The sequence below is a fragment of the Meles meles genome, chromosome 13, assembly GCF_922984935.1.
Source record: "Meles meles chromosome 13, mMelMel3.1 paternal haplotype, whole genome shotgun sequence".
Classification (NCBI taxonomy): Eukaryota; Metazoa; Chordata; class Mammalia; order Carnivora; family Mustelidae; genus Meles; species Meles meles.
In genome coordinates, this window is record NC_060078.1 from 81,826,570 (window position 1) to 81,845,775 (window position 19,206).

The 19,206-nt window shown below is 51.0% G+C and overlaps 1 protein-coding gene across 1 annotated transcript in view; it reads right to left on the bottom strand.

Moving 5' to 3' along the window:
• Positions 1-19,206, bottom strand: part of ADAM12 (ADAM metallopeptidase domain 12) — a 346,383-nt gene that overhangs the window by 38,383 nt on the left and 288,794 nt on the right. Inside the window, exons 12-14 of the mRNA XM_046027701.1 lie at positions 18,068-18,245; positions 13,157-13,246; positions 11,271-11,466 (exon numbers count right to left, since the gene is read on the bottom strand). Of these exons, the coding sequence (XP_045883657.1) occupies positions 11,271-11,466; positions 13,157-13,246; positions 18,068-18,245 (464 nt within the window). The remainder of the gene's footprint in view (positions 1-11,270; positions 11,467-13,156; positions 13,247-18,067; positions 18,246-19,206) is intronic.

Genomic DNA, 19,206 nt, shown 5'->3' on the forward strand with positions numbered 1-19,206 from the left:
TTAACCTGCACCTGATTCCTCTTCATCAGGCAGAAGCAGACATGATCCCCATCTCATTTAAAAAACAACAACAGACAAATCACACCAAACAAAACCCTTGCAACAGCTGAGATGGGCTGTGGGTTCAGCCACTGGCCTCTGCGGTGAGGTACCGGAGTCTCGAACCTCTCACTTCCCACTTCTCTGTTTTTTAAAAACTGTGTCGAGACACCTCTCCAACCCATTTTTCAGGGCATGACGGCAAACTGGACACAGTTCTCTGTCATGGGAAAAGGCCAGGTCTCTGGCTCGGAAGCATCACAGTCCTTTCCTGGCCCCCGGGTTCCTATTTCCGCTGGCAGCGTGGTTACACCACTGACCTGCTCAGCTTCTGGTACTACACGTCGGTCTCTTCCACGTCCTCCCGCCTTATTCTTGTTCCTCTCCTCGCTGCAGGGGGAGATGGGGAGGGCGTGTCTCAGTGTCGAACCTGTGTCCTGTTTGATCAAAATACCGGGATCTAATTGATCATTTTTAGAAAGGCTGGCATCTAGAATATATCAACAACTCAATGGTTGTTTGTGTAGTTGCATGGACTCAATGTACTTGTTACTTGCCTGTCTGGTTTTCTCTTTCTCTCTCTTTCCTTCTTTCCTTTTTCCTATTCTTTCCTTCCTTCCGTCCATCCATCCATCCGTCCATCCTCCCATCATGTTGCAGACATCATTCACACACACAGTTATCTGGCCCTTACTATCTGCCAGGCCCTGGGGGTGTAGGGGTTGACCACTGTGGACAAAGCCTCTTACTTGCTCTCAAGTTGCAAGGAAAAAAGCGCAAGCAAATGAGTTATCTTCCTCTTAAGCCTCGGGGTGGGGAGTGTTATGAAGGAATCAACCAAGTCAGAGGGCCCAGGGGGCTGTTGCACTAAGCAGGCTGGTCAGGAAAGAACTCTTAGAGGAGGGACAACGAGCTGAATTCCACACCTCAGTCCTACCAGGGATCCTAAGAGGCAGGTCCAATTATCCTGTTTTATGGACAAGAAAACTAGAACCCAGGAGGTTAAAAATGTGGCTTAAAGCCAGGCAGCGGGGCTGCCGGAGATTGGAGCTCAGCCTGTCCTCTCTGGTGCTCTGAGGTGTATCAAGGCCCCACCCAGACTAGGTCCTGCACAGGCCTTGGAGACAGAGAGCAGAAGACCCGACCTGCATCTGCCCCCATTGCTGAGTGGAGAGCTAGGCTGGTACGCGTGGTAGACAGGGCAAGAGCTGTGACGGATACTCTCATGCCACCCAAGCGATCCCAGACTTAGGTGGATGTGAGATAGGGAGCTCCTTCTGCATGCTGTAAGGCTGATGGAAAAGGCTTCAGTTCTTTCCCTGTCTTGGAAGACCCACCAGGACAAAGGGGTGCCAGCAGGTCCTGGAGGATGCTGAGCTCTGGAACTGGGGAGGCAGAGTTGGTATCGCTCTGCTACTGACGCTGGGTCAATGCTTCATAGGGTCTGTTGTGCTTGCTCTTATCAAGTAATTTATCCACTGGGAAATGTGGCCACTTAAAAAAAAAAAACAAAAAACCTTGCTGGTATTTGAATGTGTTCATTGATTAATTTGTTTTCTTGGTAGGATAAAAAGAGATAAAAGAGATTTTATGCGTGCGTGTGTGCGTGCGTGCATGTGTGTGCAGAGATTTCCAAGCCATTTCAGACACACAAGCTTGAGAACAGCTGGAAGGTAGGATTGGAGGAGGGTTGGACTGGGGTGTGCAGAAGGGTAAGACAAAGAGGGAAAGAGACCAGCTGCCACCACGATTTAAAACAAAGGGGCACATTTTATGTAGGAATACCACAGAAAGTGGCTAAAACAGGAAATCAAGCAAGGGGGTACAAACAGTATTTAAGCAAGAATAAAACGTTTAGAAGAGAAAACCAATGCTAGGTCCCAATGCTTGGGAACCTGGACCTGGAAATTTGACAAAACTGGGTCTTCTAGGGCAGGGGACCTTGAGATTCTAATGCCCCAAATGTCAGTGGGCTGCATGGCCTGGAAAGCCAGGTGTGTGTGTAAATCCCGAGAAGAGCATTAGTGTTTCCTGATAACTGAAGTGCTGTGCGTGCCCCAGTAGAAACTCACAACACACTTAGAGAGAGTTGCCCTTTTCCCACAGAGAAATGGCCCAGAAATGTTGATGGCAAGTTTGAATACATGAATTTTTAGCAACATGGATAACAGAGTCTAAAGTATTACAACATACTGTCCATTAACTTGGTGAGAAATATTGAAAAGTCCCATTTTAATAAAGAAATATTACTTTTTCTTTTACTCTCCTATATCATGAAACAAAGCTACTCAACGTCTTTACATTTCTTTTTGGTCTCAAGGTCTTTCGTCGACTGATCTTTGACAAAAGTGCCAAGAAAGCCAAATGGGGAAGAATAATCTCTTTAACAAATGGTGTTGGAAAAACTGGATATCCATATGCAAAAGAATAAACCAGACCCTTATCTTCTACTGCTGCAAAAATGAAGTAAAAAATGGAGTAACAACTTAAATGTAAGACTTAAAACTTATAGTTTCAAGAAAATATAGGGGAAAAGCTCCTTGACATTCGTTTTGGCAAAGATTTCTTGGACACGACACAAAAAGCATAGGCAACAAAAACAAAGATAGACAAGTGGGAATACATTGAACTAAAGATCTTCCTTACGGTAAAGGAAAAATAATCAACAAAATGGAAGGCAACCTACAGAATGGGAAGAAATGTTTAAAAACCATCTATTTGACAAGGGGGTAATACACAAAATACACAGGGAATTCCTAGAACTCAATAGCAAAAAAAAAAAAAAAAAAAAAAGTCCCAAATAACCAGATTAAAGAATGGGCAAAGGAACTGAATAGACACAACTTCCACGAAGACATAAAAGGGCCAACAGTTCTACAAAAAGATGCTCAGCATCTCTGACGATCAGGGAGATGCAAATCAAGAGCGCAATGAGACATCACTTCATATCAGTCTGAATGGCTAGTATAAAAAAAAAAGCAAAAGATAACAAGTATTGGCAAGGATGTTGAGAAAAGGAAGCACTTGTACCCTTGTACCGTACATTGTGGGGATGCAAACTGAGAGGCCCTTTGCAGAAAACAGCATGGAAATCCCGCAAAAATTTAAAAAAATAGAACTACCATATCATCAGTGGTCCTACTTCTAGGTATATGTCCGAAGGAGCTGAAATCAGGATCTAGAAGAGATATCTCAACTCCCATGTTCACTACAACTTTATTCACAACGCCCAAGACATGGAACCAAACTGTGTCCACTGATGGACAAATGAATAAAGAAAACGTAGTAGGCACACAGAGCGGAAGACGACTCAGCCTTAAAAAGAAGGAAATCCTTCTGTTTGAGACAATGTGGATAAGCCTGGATGACATTACCCTAAGAGAAATCAGTCAGATACAGAAAGACAAATACTGCACCATCTCCCTTATATGTGGAATCTGAAAAAGTTGAACTGATAAAAGCAGAGAGTAGAATGGTGGTTGCCAGGAGCTGGGGGAAGGGAGGCACTTGGGGGAGGCATTAGTCAAAGAGCACAAAGTTTCAGTTACGCAAAGCAAGTCCTAGAAATTACTGTACAACAGAGTGTACGCTTATGGTATGCTTAAAATTTTGTCAAGATGGTAGATCCTATGTTAAGTGTTATCTCTCTCTCTCTCTCTCTCTCACACACACACACACACACACAAAGAGGCTAGGAAGAAACTTTTGGACATGATGAATACGTTTCTGGCATCGGCCATGGTGAGGGTTTCTTGGATAAGTATGTATTTCCAAACTCATCAAGGTGTGTGTATTAAATACCTACAGCTTCTTGGATGTCAGTCCAGGTGAGTGAAGTTGTTAAAAGCAAGTCTGTTTCCACAGCACATATCTGTACTTCTAGCTCATTAGAATGCTGACCTTTTCATTCTGTTGTGATGCTGTCACTGGAAATCTTATTTTTAGGTACAACGACCCACTCTGCCAACAGGGAGTCTTCTGATTTTGCTTTTTTCTATCCGCTCAGCAGGTGTATGTTCATGATCTCCATGGCCTAATCATTCGTCCTGTTGCTTGTCAAAGTGATCTTTTAAAAGCTTTATTTACCAGAATGAAAAAAAAGTGGAGGCATGAAGTCATACCCTAGACATAATTAAACAGGTGATAAACGTCCTTGTCTTTTCTTAAACCCCATTTTGTCAGTCAACCTCCATGAACTTCCTAAAAAGCACGGACAGACGTTCATGAGGCCCGCTGTGCCTTTCTGACTGGGCTGTGAGAATCAAAAGACATCATCGAGAGATTAAGAGGTCAGTAATAACCCATTCTTTCTGATGCATAGATTTTTTGGGGTTTCCATGCTTTGTTTCTGGGCGTGTATGGGATCTAACGAAAACAATGAACATTTATCACGCTTCAATTGCTTTTGGAAGGCTGCCCGCCCCCACTTTGGTCTCTATAACCAGCCGGGCTGCTTTTTAAGAGTTCGAAGAGCAAAAGTCTAGGACTGAGAATAACAGTCTCCCAACCCGCCGCACTCTGGCTGGACCCCTCCTAGGACAGCCTTTGCAGTGGGAGAGGCTCCTGGCAGAGGGCCCTGTGCCACAGGCCATAGACTGGGTCCATGATGCATACGTGCCCAGAGCGAGGTACATTCACATCTCCGTCGGAGCCTGACTGCTGGAGCTGGTTGGCTGAGGGTCCTGGGCCACTGTGTTGCCCGACATTGCTGACTGCATCCCTCGGGGCCATCTTCCATCACTCCCAGCCCGTGAGGCTGGAGTCCACCATCCTTCTCTCGTCCATGCCACAGGGGCCGTCCCTCCTTGTATTTACCACACTGGCTTCTCTCTCTCTCTCTTTAATCTTGTGATGTCCCAACTCTCCGGCCTCACTGTCAAAACCCAGTGGACAGGGGTGGTCCCTCAGGCCTGCACAGAGCAGATGTGTGCCAAGAATGAATGAGTGACGAGCCGCTGGGGAGAGAGTTTGGGGAAAGCAAGTTTTGCCTCAGCTGCCCTCGCCAGAGGAAGCCGATTGCAACTTCTGTAGAACAAAGCATCTTGGGTAGGTGAATGCTGTCCCCCGGCTCATCTTTCCCACGGCTCTGGATTTTCACTTACTCAGTTACATCAGAGGAAGTAGCACCACGCTGTCCAGTGAGCAAAGAAGACAGAAGGTCATCAAGAGACAGGTGTCACAAATACAGGCAAAGGAAGAAACCGTATGGGCAAGATAACCAGAAAGAAGGCTTGGCACTGACCTTGGGAGCAGAAACAGCCCTTGCATTCCAAAGACCCATCATTAAGGAAGAAGGACACGAGCCCCCAGAGACAAGTCCTGAGCACCTCAGCTCAGGCCAGTTCTGAGAGCGGAGCAGGGCCCAGCCCAGTGTTTCACGGGGCTCTCCCTCTCTCTTAGAGACAGAATAGTGGATACTTTCAGAAGCATAAATGACTTCTCCCCACTGGGAAGAGGTTAGGAACGCACAGAGACTGGTTCAAAGTTGCCACGCTTAAAAGTGTCCGTCTCCACGTTTTCACGAAGAGACTTCATGTCTGTCTCTCGGAAGAAATGATAACAGTGTTCTCATCGCTACCATAGTGCATCAATTTACAGCCTTTGAATTCTTAATAACAGAACACTTAGATGTTTTGCCATTATCCAAAGATAAAATTTAGCCTTTCAGAGGGAATTTTGACATCACCCTGTATTTTACAATTACACAGAAAGTGAAGGATTTTAATTACCAGTCTTATCTTTAGAGGGATAAAACTTATCTTTGTAATTGTAGTTTGCAAGTTCCAATGTCATTATGTCTTTTGAAAGAGAGATGATGACATCTTGCATTAAGCTCACAATTTACTTGATCTAATCTTTTCCTTAAAATGACTCTATTATGCAAATGCACTTCTCGCATTTGGGCGCATGGGCTCCTCCCTCTCCGTCACTAACTGTCCCGCGCCCGCTTCTCATACCCACAGACAAAGCCCCTCTTTGGAACAACTGAAGCTTGTCCCATTGTTGTTGTACTTCTCCCTTTCTCTACTCCAAACTGATCTTTGCATTCAATGGAAAATGGAGCCCAAATGAACAAGTTTTATCACTTCCTTCTCATGCTGCGGGAAGAAGGGGACACTCTCCTGCCTCTAGACAATAGGGCTCTTGGCAAAAGTCTCTTTCTTCCCATCGCTCGGCACCAGAGTTGTAGCTGATTAGTAAATGTACTGCCCCAGGTGTATCATAATAACGCAAACTCATTTAAACCAGCCTTGCAGATAAACACGGAATATCTACCAGCCCATAAAAACTGTCTGGCCAGCTCGCACTGCATAAATCAAGCGACACTATTTTCTGGTGAGTGATAAAATAGATAAAACTAACATATTTCAGGACTTCCCTGATGCAAATTGCGTGTGGCTCTAGACATGTAGTTATCCGCAGGATTAATTTCCAAGTAACGCTTTCAGTAACCGTGGTTCAGATAAACAACATTGGCAAAAGTAAATTTTCTGCCTGAAGAAAAATATCCGGCTGTATTTCAGGAGGAATAAAGGTCATGTCACATGGACAGAAAATCTTTGGGACCATTAAAACCAAACTGGACTAAGGGGGGCTTAGCACAGCCACAGTTTGAACCGCAGACCACAGTCCTGCGCTGACGTCAACCCGTAAGGCCTTGAGACACAACACCGTGGAAGAAGAGTTGGGGGCCCGGCGGCGGGGAGGGCAGGAATTTGAACTCCTCGCCAACAAGAACATTATCAACACCGCTTAGGAAAAGAAACAAATGAACGAAAACCCCAAAAGGTATTCTAAAAGGGTATTACATTGCTAGCAAAGAGTTGGTTGCAGGCATATGTTTTGAATTTTCTATCATTCTATTTGTAGAAAGATTTGGAAGCAGGATTCGTTTATTGAAATCCAACGCCGGATTGAGAAAAGTCCATTTCAAAAGGGAGTAAGTGAGCTGGAAGGCAAGGCTTTGTCCGGCCAGCGCTCCGGCAGCCAGGCCTGGAGACGGACGGACATCCTGAGCGTAACTGGACGTTTCCGGATGACTCGACAGTTCGGTCCAGTCACTGGGGTGTGCGTGGCACGGGCCAGCAAGCAGGAGCCCGGTGACCCTGGAGCTCTGAGTCATCGGGCCTCAGAGGGGAATGAAAATGGCCCTCCAGCAAATGTGGTCCAGAGCCCAGAGCATTTGCTAACCATGGGGGAAATGAAATATGGCAAATGCGTTCCTGACAAGCAGTTCTCCCTCTCTGAATCATGGGAAGCTAATTTAAACCAAGCACCGGAGTGCAGCGTTAGAAGGCTCTCAGCCCCGTGCATCTCGCTGGCTGGGGGCCTGGCCGCGGAAGTCACCCCCGCCCCCGGGATCGCGAGGGTCACATCCCGACTCTTCTCCAGGTCCAAGCGAGAGCGCAGAGGGACCCTGAGAAATCTATTCCTCTGGCAGAATCAGGGTCTTGAGTCAGCAGCATCTGGTAAGAGCTGGACACCGAGGAATATGTAATAAATGAGAGAACGGGGTGAGAAGTGAGGCTCTGCTCTCCAGGTCACAATCCAAGCTCTGGACAAGCCCAACTGCCTGCAGTTCCCTGGCATGCCCCCCCTGCCCGGGTGTTTCTGGGCGCCTTGACCCCTGCTGTTCCGCGTGCAGGAAATACCCTGCCCCTCCCACCCCTGCCAAACGGTGTCTCCAGGGCCACCTCGTCTAGGACGCCCCACTCCTTGCCCTGCCACTTCCAAGCACTCACGCCAGCCCCAGGACACTGGCTCACGGGTCTGTGAGCTTCCTGTGGGCTCAGTCAGAGCCTCCTTCTAGAGTTCAGACTTTCGAGGACCGCACACTGAGCACGTGACTGCGCGTGATGCAGCACACACGAGAGGCCACGGGCTGTGTTCGAGGACAACAGGATACCCGTGGGCTAGCCCGACTACAATCCCCAGTTTACAGCTGAGGCCTGAGGTCGAGTTGTCTGTTGAAGGTCCCCTCTTTAGCAAGTGGTCTGTTCAACGCCCGCGGTCGACAGAAAAACGGGCCCCGAAGAGTCCCACATCCTAATCCTCAGAATCTGTGAGTATGTCCCCTCACATGGCCAAAGGGACTTTGACAAAGTTAACGATTTGGGGAGGGGCGTTTCTTCCGCAGGGTCTGGATCAGAGCAACAGGATCATGGGGCCCTTCTAAGAGGGGGACGGGAGGGTCAGACTCGGAGAAGAAGATGGGATGGCAGAAGGAAAAGCCGCGGAGAGACCGAATCGGCAGATGCGTGCTGCTGGCCTTGAAGATGGAGGGGCGCCGTGAGCCCGGAAGAGCAGGGTCCTCAGGAACCCGCAAGAGGCAGAGAAGTGTCCTCTCCCCCCGAGCCTGCGAGAGTAATACTGTATCACCAACACCACCATGTGAGGACTTCCAAGCCACAGAGCTGGAAGATGACAGATTTGTGCCGGTGTATGCCACCACGTTTGTGACAATTCGTTCCAGCAACCACGGGGAACTTGTATTGTGCCCCTGAACTAGACAAGGGGCAGCTGCACGGACACGGAAGGAAAGAGCACACTGCATTCCCAGAGGAGGCGGTGAAAGGCCCTTCTGAGGACTGTGGGGGCCGCGGCTGGTTCTGGCCCTCCCGAGGAAGTGTGTCCAGTGATCTGAAGGGCCGAGAAAGGATTGGCTGAAGTACAGCGAACCTGGGAAGTCACGGGGCTGAGGTAGGACCCCAAGCTCGTCACTTCCAGGAACTCTGAGCACCCCTGATGCCAGGGAGGCTTAGTCTATGTGCTGTGACCCTCTCAGTCCTCGGGGGAGGCCGGGGAGAGAAGAGGTAGGCTGGGAGCTCCAGGTCCACGGCCGTCCACAGCAGCTGGCGCAGGCCCCCAGGTGGTCAGGCCGCCCCCCTCACCAGCCGCACAGGGAGGCTAAGAATTCAAAGGAGGTAACGTCCCGGTGCTCTTGCTTTTGAAAAGCCCAGGCATGACTCAGGTTGTCAGTGTGCCTGCCCGTCTGGCTTGCTCTCTCTGGTCCAGCAGCTTGAGAAGGACTAATCTGATGAGATAATAAATACCAGCCTTGGTCACCAGGAATCTGAGGCGCGCGGCCAGCTGAGTCACACAGTGGTGGTGGCGCAGAGAGAGCCGCGGAGTTCCATCTGACCTCACTTGGGAAGCGGGGCCAGACGCCGTCATGCAGCAGGGCACCAAAGAGCACGTTTTACTCCAAAAGCTCCAAGTGCTGTGTGTGCTCTGGCCACAGAAGGCTTTTTTGGAAGGGAGCATTGTAATATCCCCTGTAACTCAAGAAGCGGGAGATTGCAGAGTCCGGAGAAAGGCTGGGAAGGACTAGCCCCGAGGGAGGCTTTAGGCCGCGAGGACTTGGCCTGCAGCAGTAGCCACTGTCCCAAAGTGACCTCACTTGGCAGAAAGGTGTCTGAAGTCACGAAACCATTCAGAGCCCATCCGGCCACCTGACGGTGTATAGTGAGTGCCTTCTTCGTGTTTGTCATCGCAAGGCATTCACCCAGTGTGAGGTCGAGAGATCCCACCCCGGCCTGGGGTCCCCTGGCCCAGCCGGTGAGGCGGCCAGGACAGAGGGCTGGGCAGGGTCCAGAGATGAAGCACAGGGCCCCAGATACCACAGGCCTCCCACCTCCTGTGCCCATGGACCCACGAAATCTGAGGAGCACTGGGAGAACACCCCACAGATACGACGAACAGGCCGCCTCAGGCCCTCGATGCTGCATCTGTGCCGCTCCCCTCGCCCCTCAGGGAGGTCCAAGTATGGAGGGGCATCTTTGGCTGGTGGGGCGGTGGGCTCCGTGACAGACCTGACCCTCAGAAACCTCTGTCCCCGTTCTCCCTGCTTCCTCACGGCTTTCACATCACACTAAAAACCCAAGCTATGAGTGTCTGTCCTAGTTAACTGTCCTCCTCAGTCCTGAAACCAAAACCTCACAACGAACGTTGGACAGAGGCCCATATCGGATTTCCCTGCCTCTGGAGCTTGCCTGGCTCTCTGCCTGGCTGACCACAGTGGTCTTGCCATGGCTGGTGTCCCTGGCCAGTACTGAGGTCATGTCTGCAAGGCGGCGGGAGGGACAATGACAGGACAGGGTGGGGACCGCACTCTAAGAAAGTGCTCTCCATGGGATTTATTGCTGGAATCCTGGAGCTGGACAGAAGCAGCAAACTCTGGGATGGGGAGTCCACTGGGCCCTGGCTGTCCCCCAGGGCCCTGGACTTCTGACCCCTGAAGATGGGTCAACAGAGGAGAGACGTGTCCAGGGGACTGATTATTCCCTTTTGCATCCAAGCATCTGTTGGGACAGTAGAGCTTTGTTCTAGACCTAGTCTTTGGTGTGACTGCATGTGCATCGTCTATGGCCTTTGGGTCATCTGGCCTCGGTTCAAATCCCAGCATCACAACTTCACAAAACTGACTTCCAGTCTCTGAATTGGGGCTTCAGTTTCTCTAAACTGTAGCCGTTGTCCCTGTCTCTAAGTTGGGAGTCAGAAGGGACAAGTCATACTGCGCATCGGGCCTGGCCTCCCCTACACAGAAAGCAGTGAGTGGACAACCTCTAATTGCCCCAGCAGCTGCTTCCTCGCTACCTGCCCGTCTGGGTGCCTTTTCTGGAACACACAAGTCCATCACTCAGCTTTTAGAACCAAAATGGCTTTCCAAGATCTTAAACACCCGTGTCTGTGTTCCTTCTCTGAGCTCTGGTATCCAGGCTCCCATCCCCACAGTCCCTTTTGTGGGCCTTCCCAACCCAGGGCCAGTTTGCTGCTCCTTGCATCGGAACAACCTCTCCCTGTCCCTCCTGGTCACAGACAACTCATGCATCCAGTCTGCAGTGACTCTCTTTGGCACCCTCAGACTCCAGTTGGGGTCCTTGTTTGAGCACCAAGAAGCACTTACACATAATCGGAGTGGATGGAAGGTTCTAGCTGTCTGTCCAACTACCTGCTAAGCTATCTGAGGCCAGGGTTCACGGCTGATTCCTCCCTGTGACTCCCTAGGGCACACAGTAGGGGCTGACATGTCTCCCCTCATCGGACCACAGTGAGCCCTCAGGGGAGGCTCTGCGCAGTGCCCAGCACGGCCCCAGACCTACCAGGGAGCCAATCACTGCAGCTGAATGGAAGGAAGCTTTGTAGATGGAACACGGCAGGAGCGGTGCTTCTGGAAACCAAGTGAGCTCCCCCACCCCACTGCTCTGAGCCCACCAGCGGCAGCCACCTACCTGGTCCCCAGAGCGTGACGCACTGCTGCTCGTGGGTCTGACAGATGCCGTTGTAGCAGTAGCCGTCCACCCCCTGACACGGGTGCCCGTCGTGCAGGTACACGTTGGCGGGGCAGTGCGGGCTGGCCCCCGTGCAGAACTCTGGGAGGTCGCAGGAGTTGCTGGAGTCCCTGCACGCTGTTCCCGCAGGTTTCAGCTGGAAGGAGAGGCTGTTTATAGCACGTGCGCTGCGGGAAATTGGGGGTGGCTGCCCAGCAGCGCCCCTGGAGCAGAATGGAGCAAGGCCATCCTCATGAAGCCTCACGTACAAGGGCAAGGGTTCCAAAGCAAGAGAGACCCAGAGAGTCATTAAATAAACAGAACCTTGTCTGGGGCTCTGGCGTTCACCTGCTATGGGGGTGGAGGGGGATGAAGTCAAGAGTTGCTTCTCTTTAATTTCATGCAATATTAGGGTTTTCTGCTGAGCGGACGGGCTGGTGGCTGGCACCTGCTCCCTCGGAGGAGGGGTGGGAAGGGAGTGCGGGCTGATGGGCTCCTTCGTTTTGAAGGAAGATCTCTGGTGCTCAACACTGTCACGTGTTTTATGATGACTTCAGCACCTACGGTGTTCGCGCTGTGCCCAGATGACACCCCAAGGGCTCAGTCACAATAACGCTTCACTTTGTCATCAAGTCGTGGAGCTGGAAACCTGTCTGCGAGACTCCACAGTGGGGGAGGAGAGAAGGGACGAAGCAAGGCAGCAACAGGAGAGGCTTGGAACCGTCGGCCAACGCCTCGTCGTTACATGGTTGAAGACACGAGGACTCAGAGTGGCTGGTCAGAGGCCGCACAGCCGGCGACCACCCCCCTGCTCGTCCCCGACACTCTTCCCTGCCGGTAGCTGTGTGCCAGGAGCGCCCGCTTCCTTGAACAATCCCCCAGAAATTAGTCACAAGTAGAAAGGGCAGAAGGGGTATGTCAAGCCGGACGTAAGACTGTGTCATGCCCTTGTGGCCCACCGGGCTCTAGCGGGGGAGCTAAGAGGGAGTTTCCTGCAAGCAGGAGGTCAAAATCAATTGCTTAATTAAAAAAGATATAGGGGCGCCTGGGTGGCTCAATGGGTTAAGCCTCTGCCTTTGGCTCAGGTCATGATCTCAGTGTCCTGGGATCGAGCCCCATATCGGGCTCCCTGCTCAGCGGGGAGTCTGCTTCTCCCTCTGCTTCTGACCCCCCCTGTTGTGCTCTCTTACATGCTCTCTCTCAAATACATAAATAAAAATTTAAAAAATAAAAAAATAAAAAATAAAAAAGATATAAAGTCCACCCTTGGAATCCTTGAATCAAAAATCTCGGGCTTCTAGTCTGTCAGATCTCGGCTCTGAGTAATGAGACAGACCCTGGAATTGCCAAAATGAACCCAGTCCTGGTGGCAGGAAGAGCCAAAGCCAGAAACTGGTGCAGTGGGCGCTGGGGCCGGCCAGCTGGTGCCCTGTGTTAGGAGGACGGCAGGATCCAGATGTTGATGGACACCCCTGGAGGAGCCCACAGGGCTTCTCAGCCCAGCAGGCAGGTGCTCCTGGGGTCAAGCCGGGGAGGAGTGACAAGGGTCGGACCCGGCTCCCCAGTTGGTCCCATTACCGGGGACGTCACGCGCCTCCAGCGGCACAACAGGCACATTTAACCCTGAGCCGGAGATTTTCTGGCTGTGCTGCTTTCGCCCCACAAATAAATAACTTATCACCGCTGATGCAGCCCTCAAGTGTGCGACGGTGACAGTGAGAGGAGGTGGTGGGGGACACCGGCTTGTGCGGTCAGGGTCCACCGTTCTCACAGCCCGGGTGTCCCGTGTCCTGCCCCGGAGAGGAACCCGCGGAACCCGGGGGTGGCCTGGGGCTGAGAGAACTCACCTGGCAGTCTTGGCAGCACAGCCCGTGGGCGCACACGGCGTCCGGCTTCAGGGTGCACGTGCTGGCGTTGCAGCAAAGATTCACACATCCCTGCAGAGGGGGGTGGGCTCCGTGTGACACGGCCGCAGGTCGCAGGGGGGTGGGCTCCGTGTGACACGGCCGCAGGTCGCAGGGGGCAGGGCTCCGTGTGACACGGCCGCAGGCCGCAGGGGGCAACTACTCACAGAAGGTGGGACCCGTAAAGGGAAGGAAGAACCAGAGGGCCTGGCCCTTGGGCTGAAAACCAGCCTGGCCGAGAGTGACTTCATCTGTGACAAAGCCCAGCCTCTGGGAAGTGCTTCTGAACGGACGGGGTGAGCCCCTGGGAAGAGTCCACGGCCCTCAGTGCCTCTGGCAGGGGTGGGGGGTGCGGGCAGGGAGCCTGCAGGAAGCCTGGCTACTGAGTCCGGCCAAGCTCGCGGATGCGGCAGGTCTCCCTGCAGCGAACTCTATCAGGATCACCAGCAAGCTTGGAGCTGACTTAGAAACACACAGAGATGTGCACCAACGGAACTCTTTCAAAGACCGGCCGTCTTCGTCTGGAGCACGCCGGCAGGGCGTGAAGTCCCCCGGTTGTGTTCGGACCACCGTTCCCTGCGATCCCGCCAAACGCTGTCGCCAGGACTCCTGCTCAGCCCAGCGGGGCTGCCCCACCCACCAAGGCACCTCGCAGGTTGGAAAAGCATAAGGGCCTAGATCACTGTGCCTGCCGATTTGCAAGGGATTTAAACAGTTAGATCAAATATTACTTGCATTATTCTCTCTGAAATGAGAGAAAACCTCCTTTGCCAAGCTGTTCTTCACAAGAACCTGCTTTTTTTCCCAACAAAAAACCCTACAGGGGATGGACATTTTCGCTTAGCTGTCTACCAAAGGTTTACGCATAGTGCCTAGTGTAATCATGAAGTCCTAGGACTTTAGGACATCCCAATAACCTGGAGTTCACACATATTAGAAGAAACTGAATTATCAGAAGGAAGAGGTCAGGGGCACCTGGTGGCTCAGTGGGTTAAGCCTCTGCCTTTGGCTCGGGCCATCGTCTCAGGGTCCTGGGATCCAGCCCTACATCAGGCTCTCTGGTCAGCGGGAGCCTGCTTCCCCTTTTCTCTACCTGCCTCTCTCCCTACTTGTGATCTCATCTGTCAAACAAATAAATAAATAAATCTTAAAAAAAAACAAAGAAGGAAGAGGCTTTAGGCTTAATTTATCAATGTCCTTCTATTTAGTATATGACATGAGCAGAAGAATGTATATACTATTAGCTAGAGGGAAACCAACCATGCACTGTTTTTTTATTTTATTTTATTTTATTTATTTATTTGACAGAGAGAGAGCACAAGTAGATAGAGAGGCAGGCAGAGAGAGAGAGAGGGAAGCAGGCTCCCTGCTGAGCAGAGAGCCCGATGCAGGACTCGATCCCAGGACCCTGAGATCATGACCTGAGCCGAAGGCAGCGGCTTAACCCACTGAGCCACCCAGGCGCCCCCAACCATGCACTGTTTTAAGAGTAAAGTCATTTAGTCCTGAAAACCATCTTCTGCAAATGAGTTTATCATTAGGATTATAAACATAATTAACAACATTTTGTTGATAATCCAGAAGGTTTAGGACTATCCTAGATCTCTGAACTGTACCCTGCGTAAGACTGTGAATTATGCTCTCATGTGGTGTTTATCATTTGCCCCTGTTACACATACATCCAGAGTTATTAAATTTTACATTTGTTCAAGGGCTTTATAAACATCCGGAGTATATAACATATACAATAAGATAAAAGTGTCAACCAGAAGTCGTAGCTGTAATTTTCATGACAGCAAGGGTTTCTAACTCATGGACTTACAATCTTACAAAATTTAGGAACTTTGTTTTTTAAAGGAGTCGACTGATGCCACTCCTGACCAGCGTCCTCAGACACACAGCACTGTCGTGCTGCACACGGAGGTCTAAATGGCTCTACTAATGACACACTAACCAGATCACAGATACCCCCAAGCTTCTAAGTCTCAGCCCTCTGAAAACCGGTTCCCAAGATTCGTTGGGAACTACCTCCCCCACCTCCGATCAAACCACCAGATACTATAAGCAGCCGCTCAAATGGAAACGCAGCCAAGTGGCATGGCTTTGACTTCAAAGGCGATTGATAATGTGAGAAAGATAACTACTCATGGATATTTGCAGGCTACTGGCGTTCTATTGACTTTAAACAAGGAGCCAGGGCTGCTTTCCCAACCTGTTAGCTGGATGAAGCAGTGAGTTGCCGGGACATCCTTATGGTGGATGTAAATCCATGCCCTGCACGGAAGGCTTCAGCAGCCACTTGCCTCTGTCACCACCCAGGATCTCTTTCTTCCACAGGACTGTACTTATCAGAAGAGAAACATTCTTCCTCTGCGGATACACGTATTATCTCAGCGCTCAATAGCAAAGTTCAACAGAGCCAATGAACACTAGGTCTCCAAAGGAAAAAAGAATAATGAAGCCATTAGAGGACGTTGCTAAGACCCTGTCATTCTTGGGTTGTGGGGGGGTGGACCCGGATTCTTCATCACGCGCACTGGGAAGTCTAAGGCGCTGCTTCTTGAGAACAGTGGAGGTTATTTCTGGGAGCAAGGGGGCAGAAGCCGGGTTCACTTGTGAGCTGGGGAAGTTGTTCTGATCCCATTTGCTCGCTGATGTGGTGAGACACTGAGTCCAACTATGGGCCAGGGGGTGCTCAGGCCAATAGGAAGCACGGGGGTAACAAGTACTTCCTGTGCCCGAGCACTGGGGATGGACATAAAGAGCCCCGGCGAACTGAGCTCAGCGTGACTAAAGTTTTGGCCACAGCGGTTTGGAAACTAGGTACCGTGGGTTGCTACACTGTTAGCCGCAGTTTGAAAAGCAAACACTGTAGAACTGCAAATTGAAGCAAAAGTCTCGTCCGTGACTTTGAAAGAGTTCTTGGACAAAGGATTTTGGACGAGGAGAATGCCAGTTCTCCCCAAATATCAAGAAATTACCCTGTGAAGTAAGGACCCCAGGCATATCCAGCTGGGAACTATGGGCAGGCGAGAATGTGGCTCTCCACGAGGAAGGAGCTGGATTTAATTGGCGCTGCCCTGCGATACTGCATCCCGCCCGGAGAGACAGTAAGCGCCCCCCCAAAGCTGAACGCCTCCTCGATGGAGGTGACGTTGAGGGTCAGGGCCGTGGCTGGCCGGCTGCGGGCACTCAAACATTTGCTGACGTGATGGCGGTGGTGCTGGGCATGGTAGGGACGGTAGTGACGAGGATGACAGTGTTATGGGGGCGTGATGATGGCGGCGACGGTGGCAGCAAGGCCGGTGTTGATACCAGAATATGGCGCAAGGGACTGCTAATGGTCATTCTAAACCTGAGAGTTCAGGGCTCTAAGAAGAGCTGTCAAATTTATTTAGATTAAACAAGCAATTACGAGACGTTCAAATCAAAGACAAACCGTTTGAAGTCCACATGGCCTCTCCTAAGAACTACGGGTAATTTAAATGAATTTTGTTTTTCTTCTTCAGGTAATTAACAAAATCCCTATGGAATTTCCCCTTTGCACGCCCCATCCCATGACAGTTTCAAGTGCTCCTCCACTAATCTGAAGAAGAGTTTCTAGAGCCCCATGCATGAGGTCTTGCTCCCGCACAGCCATCCTCCCCAGCACATTGTGACCACAATTCCTGCTGCTCTGGACCAGAGCTGCTCTCACGGGTGAATCCTGGGTTTGGAAAGGGCACACAGACATTTGACAGGACCGCCCCTACAAGCCCCATCCCCTGGTACTTATTCACTCCTGACATTCTTGCAGAAATGGCCAGACTGAGTCCAACATGGGTCCTGCTGGTTTGCCAAGCCACAGAGACTGGGAGAGGAGGCAGACGAGGGAGATTCTGCAGTCAGCTGCCCGTCTGATAAACCCAGGAACCCAAGGTCTCTGCACCTGTCCTTCCACCCCAGCACCCCGTTCCGAGCAGCTCTCCCAAACATGCTCTTCCTGAGCCCTCGCCAAGCCTGTCTGTCCATCCAGTGAAGCCCACCCTGAACCCTTCTGCCATTCCAGCTGGCATCAGCTCTCGGGGAGGGAACCCCACATGCAGAAGGCTTGCGATGCAAACGGTTCGCTTTGATTTATTCTAAACACAACCTCCTCCGAGCGTCCAGGAGGCACTTGCTTTTACCAGGAGGTCTCGCTGTGTCCTGTCTTTCTCTTTCCTTCTCAAGATCGTTCAGAGATTAGAAAGTGGCTGTTACAATTTTTACATTGATTAACTTTATCTTGAGCCCTACAGAAACAAGAAAATTTCCTGACATTGGCTGGGAAACAGGGTTAAGTAAGCCCTTTGCTGGATAAATCTGTTTCCTGCTTTGGCTTATTGCTTCTGAAAGCTAACGAGGCAGGAGACTGAAGCCCGGAGCCTCAGCTCGTGCATACAAAGGCGGCCGCGCATCAGGCAGAGATGCAACGGGAAGGGAGCTCTTGGTTCAAAATGACAGTTGCTTATTCAAATTCCCCTCTGGTCGCTCGCCTTACAAAGAGAAAGAAATGACGCTTATTAGCCATCTGAGGCTAGCATTCCTAAGCTTTCTTCTCCGTTAAAGCTAAATGCTTCTTCATTGTTCTTGTCCTCAACTCCCCTCACATACATGGTATCCTTCAACACAGAAGATCCTTTAACATTTCCAACCACAGCCACCACTGTCACAGTTCAAGAGGGCGACCTTGGCTTGTGTGGCTGCTCGAGGCGGCCATTTAGAGCTTTGCCTCCCGAGTTTCTAGCACTGTTGTTCTGCGGCATCCTTCTTCCCCACGCACACTGCTTTGTGAGCTGCGGCCGCGAGACAAGGGTCCCGGGATGAATCTCTTACCTCGGGCTCCCCGCAGTCACACTCCTCTCCTTGTTCCACGTAGCCATTCCCACACTTCTGGCCCCCAAAAGACTGCTTCACTTCCGGCAGGTTGAAGAGGCACATCCCCACGCCCTTCTCCAGGCTGACCTCCAGGTCCTTCTTGCTACAGCTGCTGAACACCATGGGGAACGGGAACCTGTGGAAAGAGCTGGAACAGTCAGCTGTCAAGGCACAGGACGGGCAGGTGTTCATGGTACCCGCTGACGACACCTGCCCCCGTGTCCACTGCTCATCCCCGGGAACAAAGGCTTAACGACCTTGCACAAAATGAGGCGTGTTCCCCTACTCCCCAAGATCCGTTTCTGTACGGTGCCAACACTGCCAAGGAAGAAGTGCTCTATCAGAAAAGAAACAATCTTTTGACAGTTTCCAAATCAACAAATTCAGCCAGAATGTCATGATGGACAACTATGAACGGTTCTGTATGAAACAATACAATGAAAAGTGAATTCTTAGGACCTGCAGCTTCCAGTAAGAACACATACCAAGGTCCTTATTGGAAAGTACAAGAAGACACAAGCACAAAGGACTGTGTTTATCAACCCCATGGCTCCACGGACACATCCCTGCTGTAGGTCAGGGCCGGCTGATACTGGCGTGTGGGTCTACGAAGGGCAAATCACCACCTCCCAAAGCAAAGCTGTAAGAGAATAGAGTGGCCAGAAACGCAGGTCCTGCTCTTGCCCCAAATCCCAGGGCTACAGAGGGTTGTGGCAAATCTGGCCAACTCCCCTGCAAAGTTCATGTTCCCCCTTCCACGGTCTAGAGGGGCTGTCCCATTTCCTCACTCCAGCGTGGCTCGAGGTCTAATTCTTGGCAACAGAACGCGAGCAGAGGTGAAGTGATGCAGAGTGCTTCTGGCTGAAGGCACTTAAATGAGTGTTCTTCTTCCGGTCCTTTATGTCCCTGCTGCCAGCTGAACTCAGGGTATCCCAGTGTCCTAGGAGCTGAAGGAGCCAGACATGGCATCTGGTCCTGACTCACTGCTGGTGGCCGGGGAGGGAGCCGGCTGCAGCTCATAGCCCCGGGCTGTCATATGGAAGGGAAACACACCTCCATCACGGTAACTTTGTTCCTTACAGCAGTGTTACCCGACA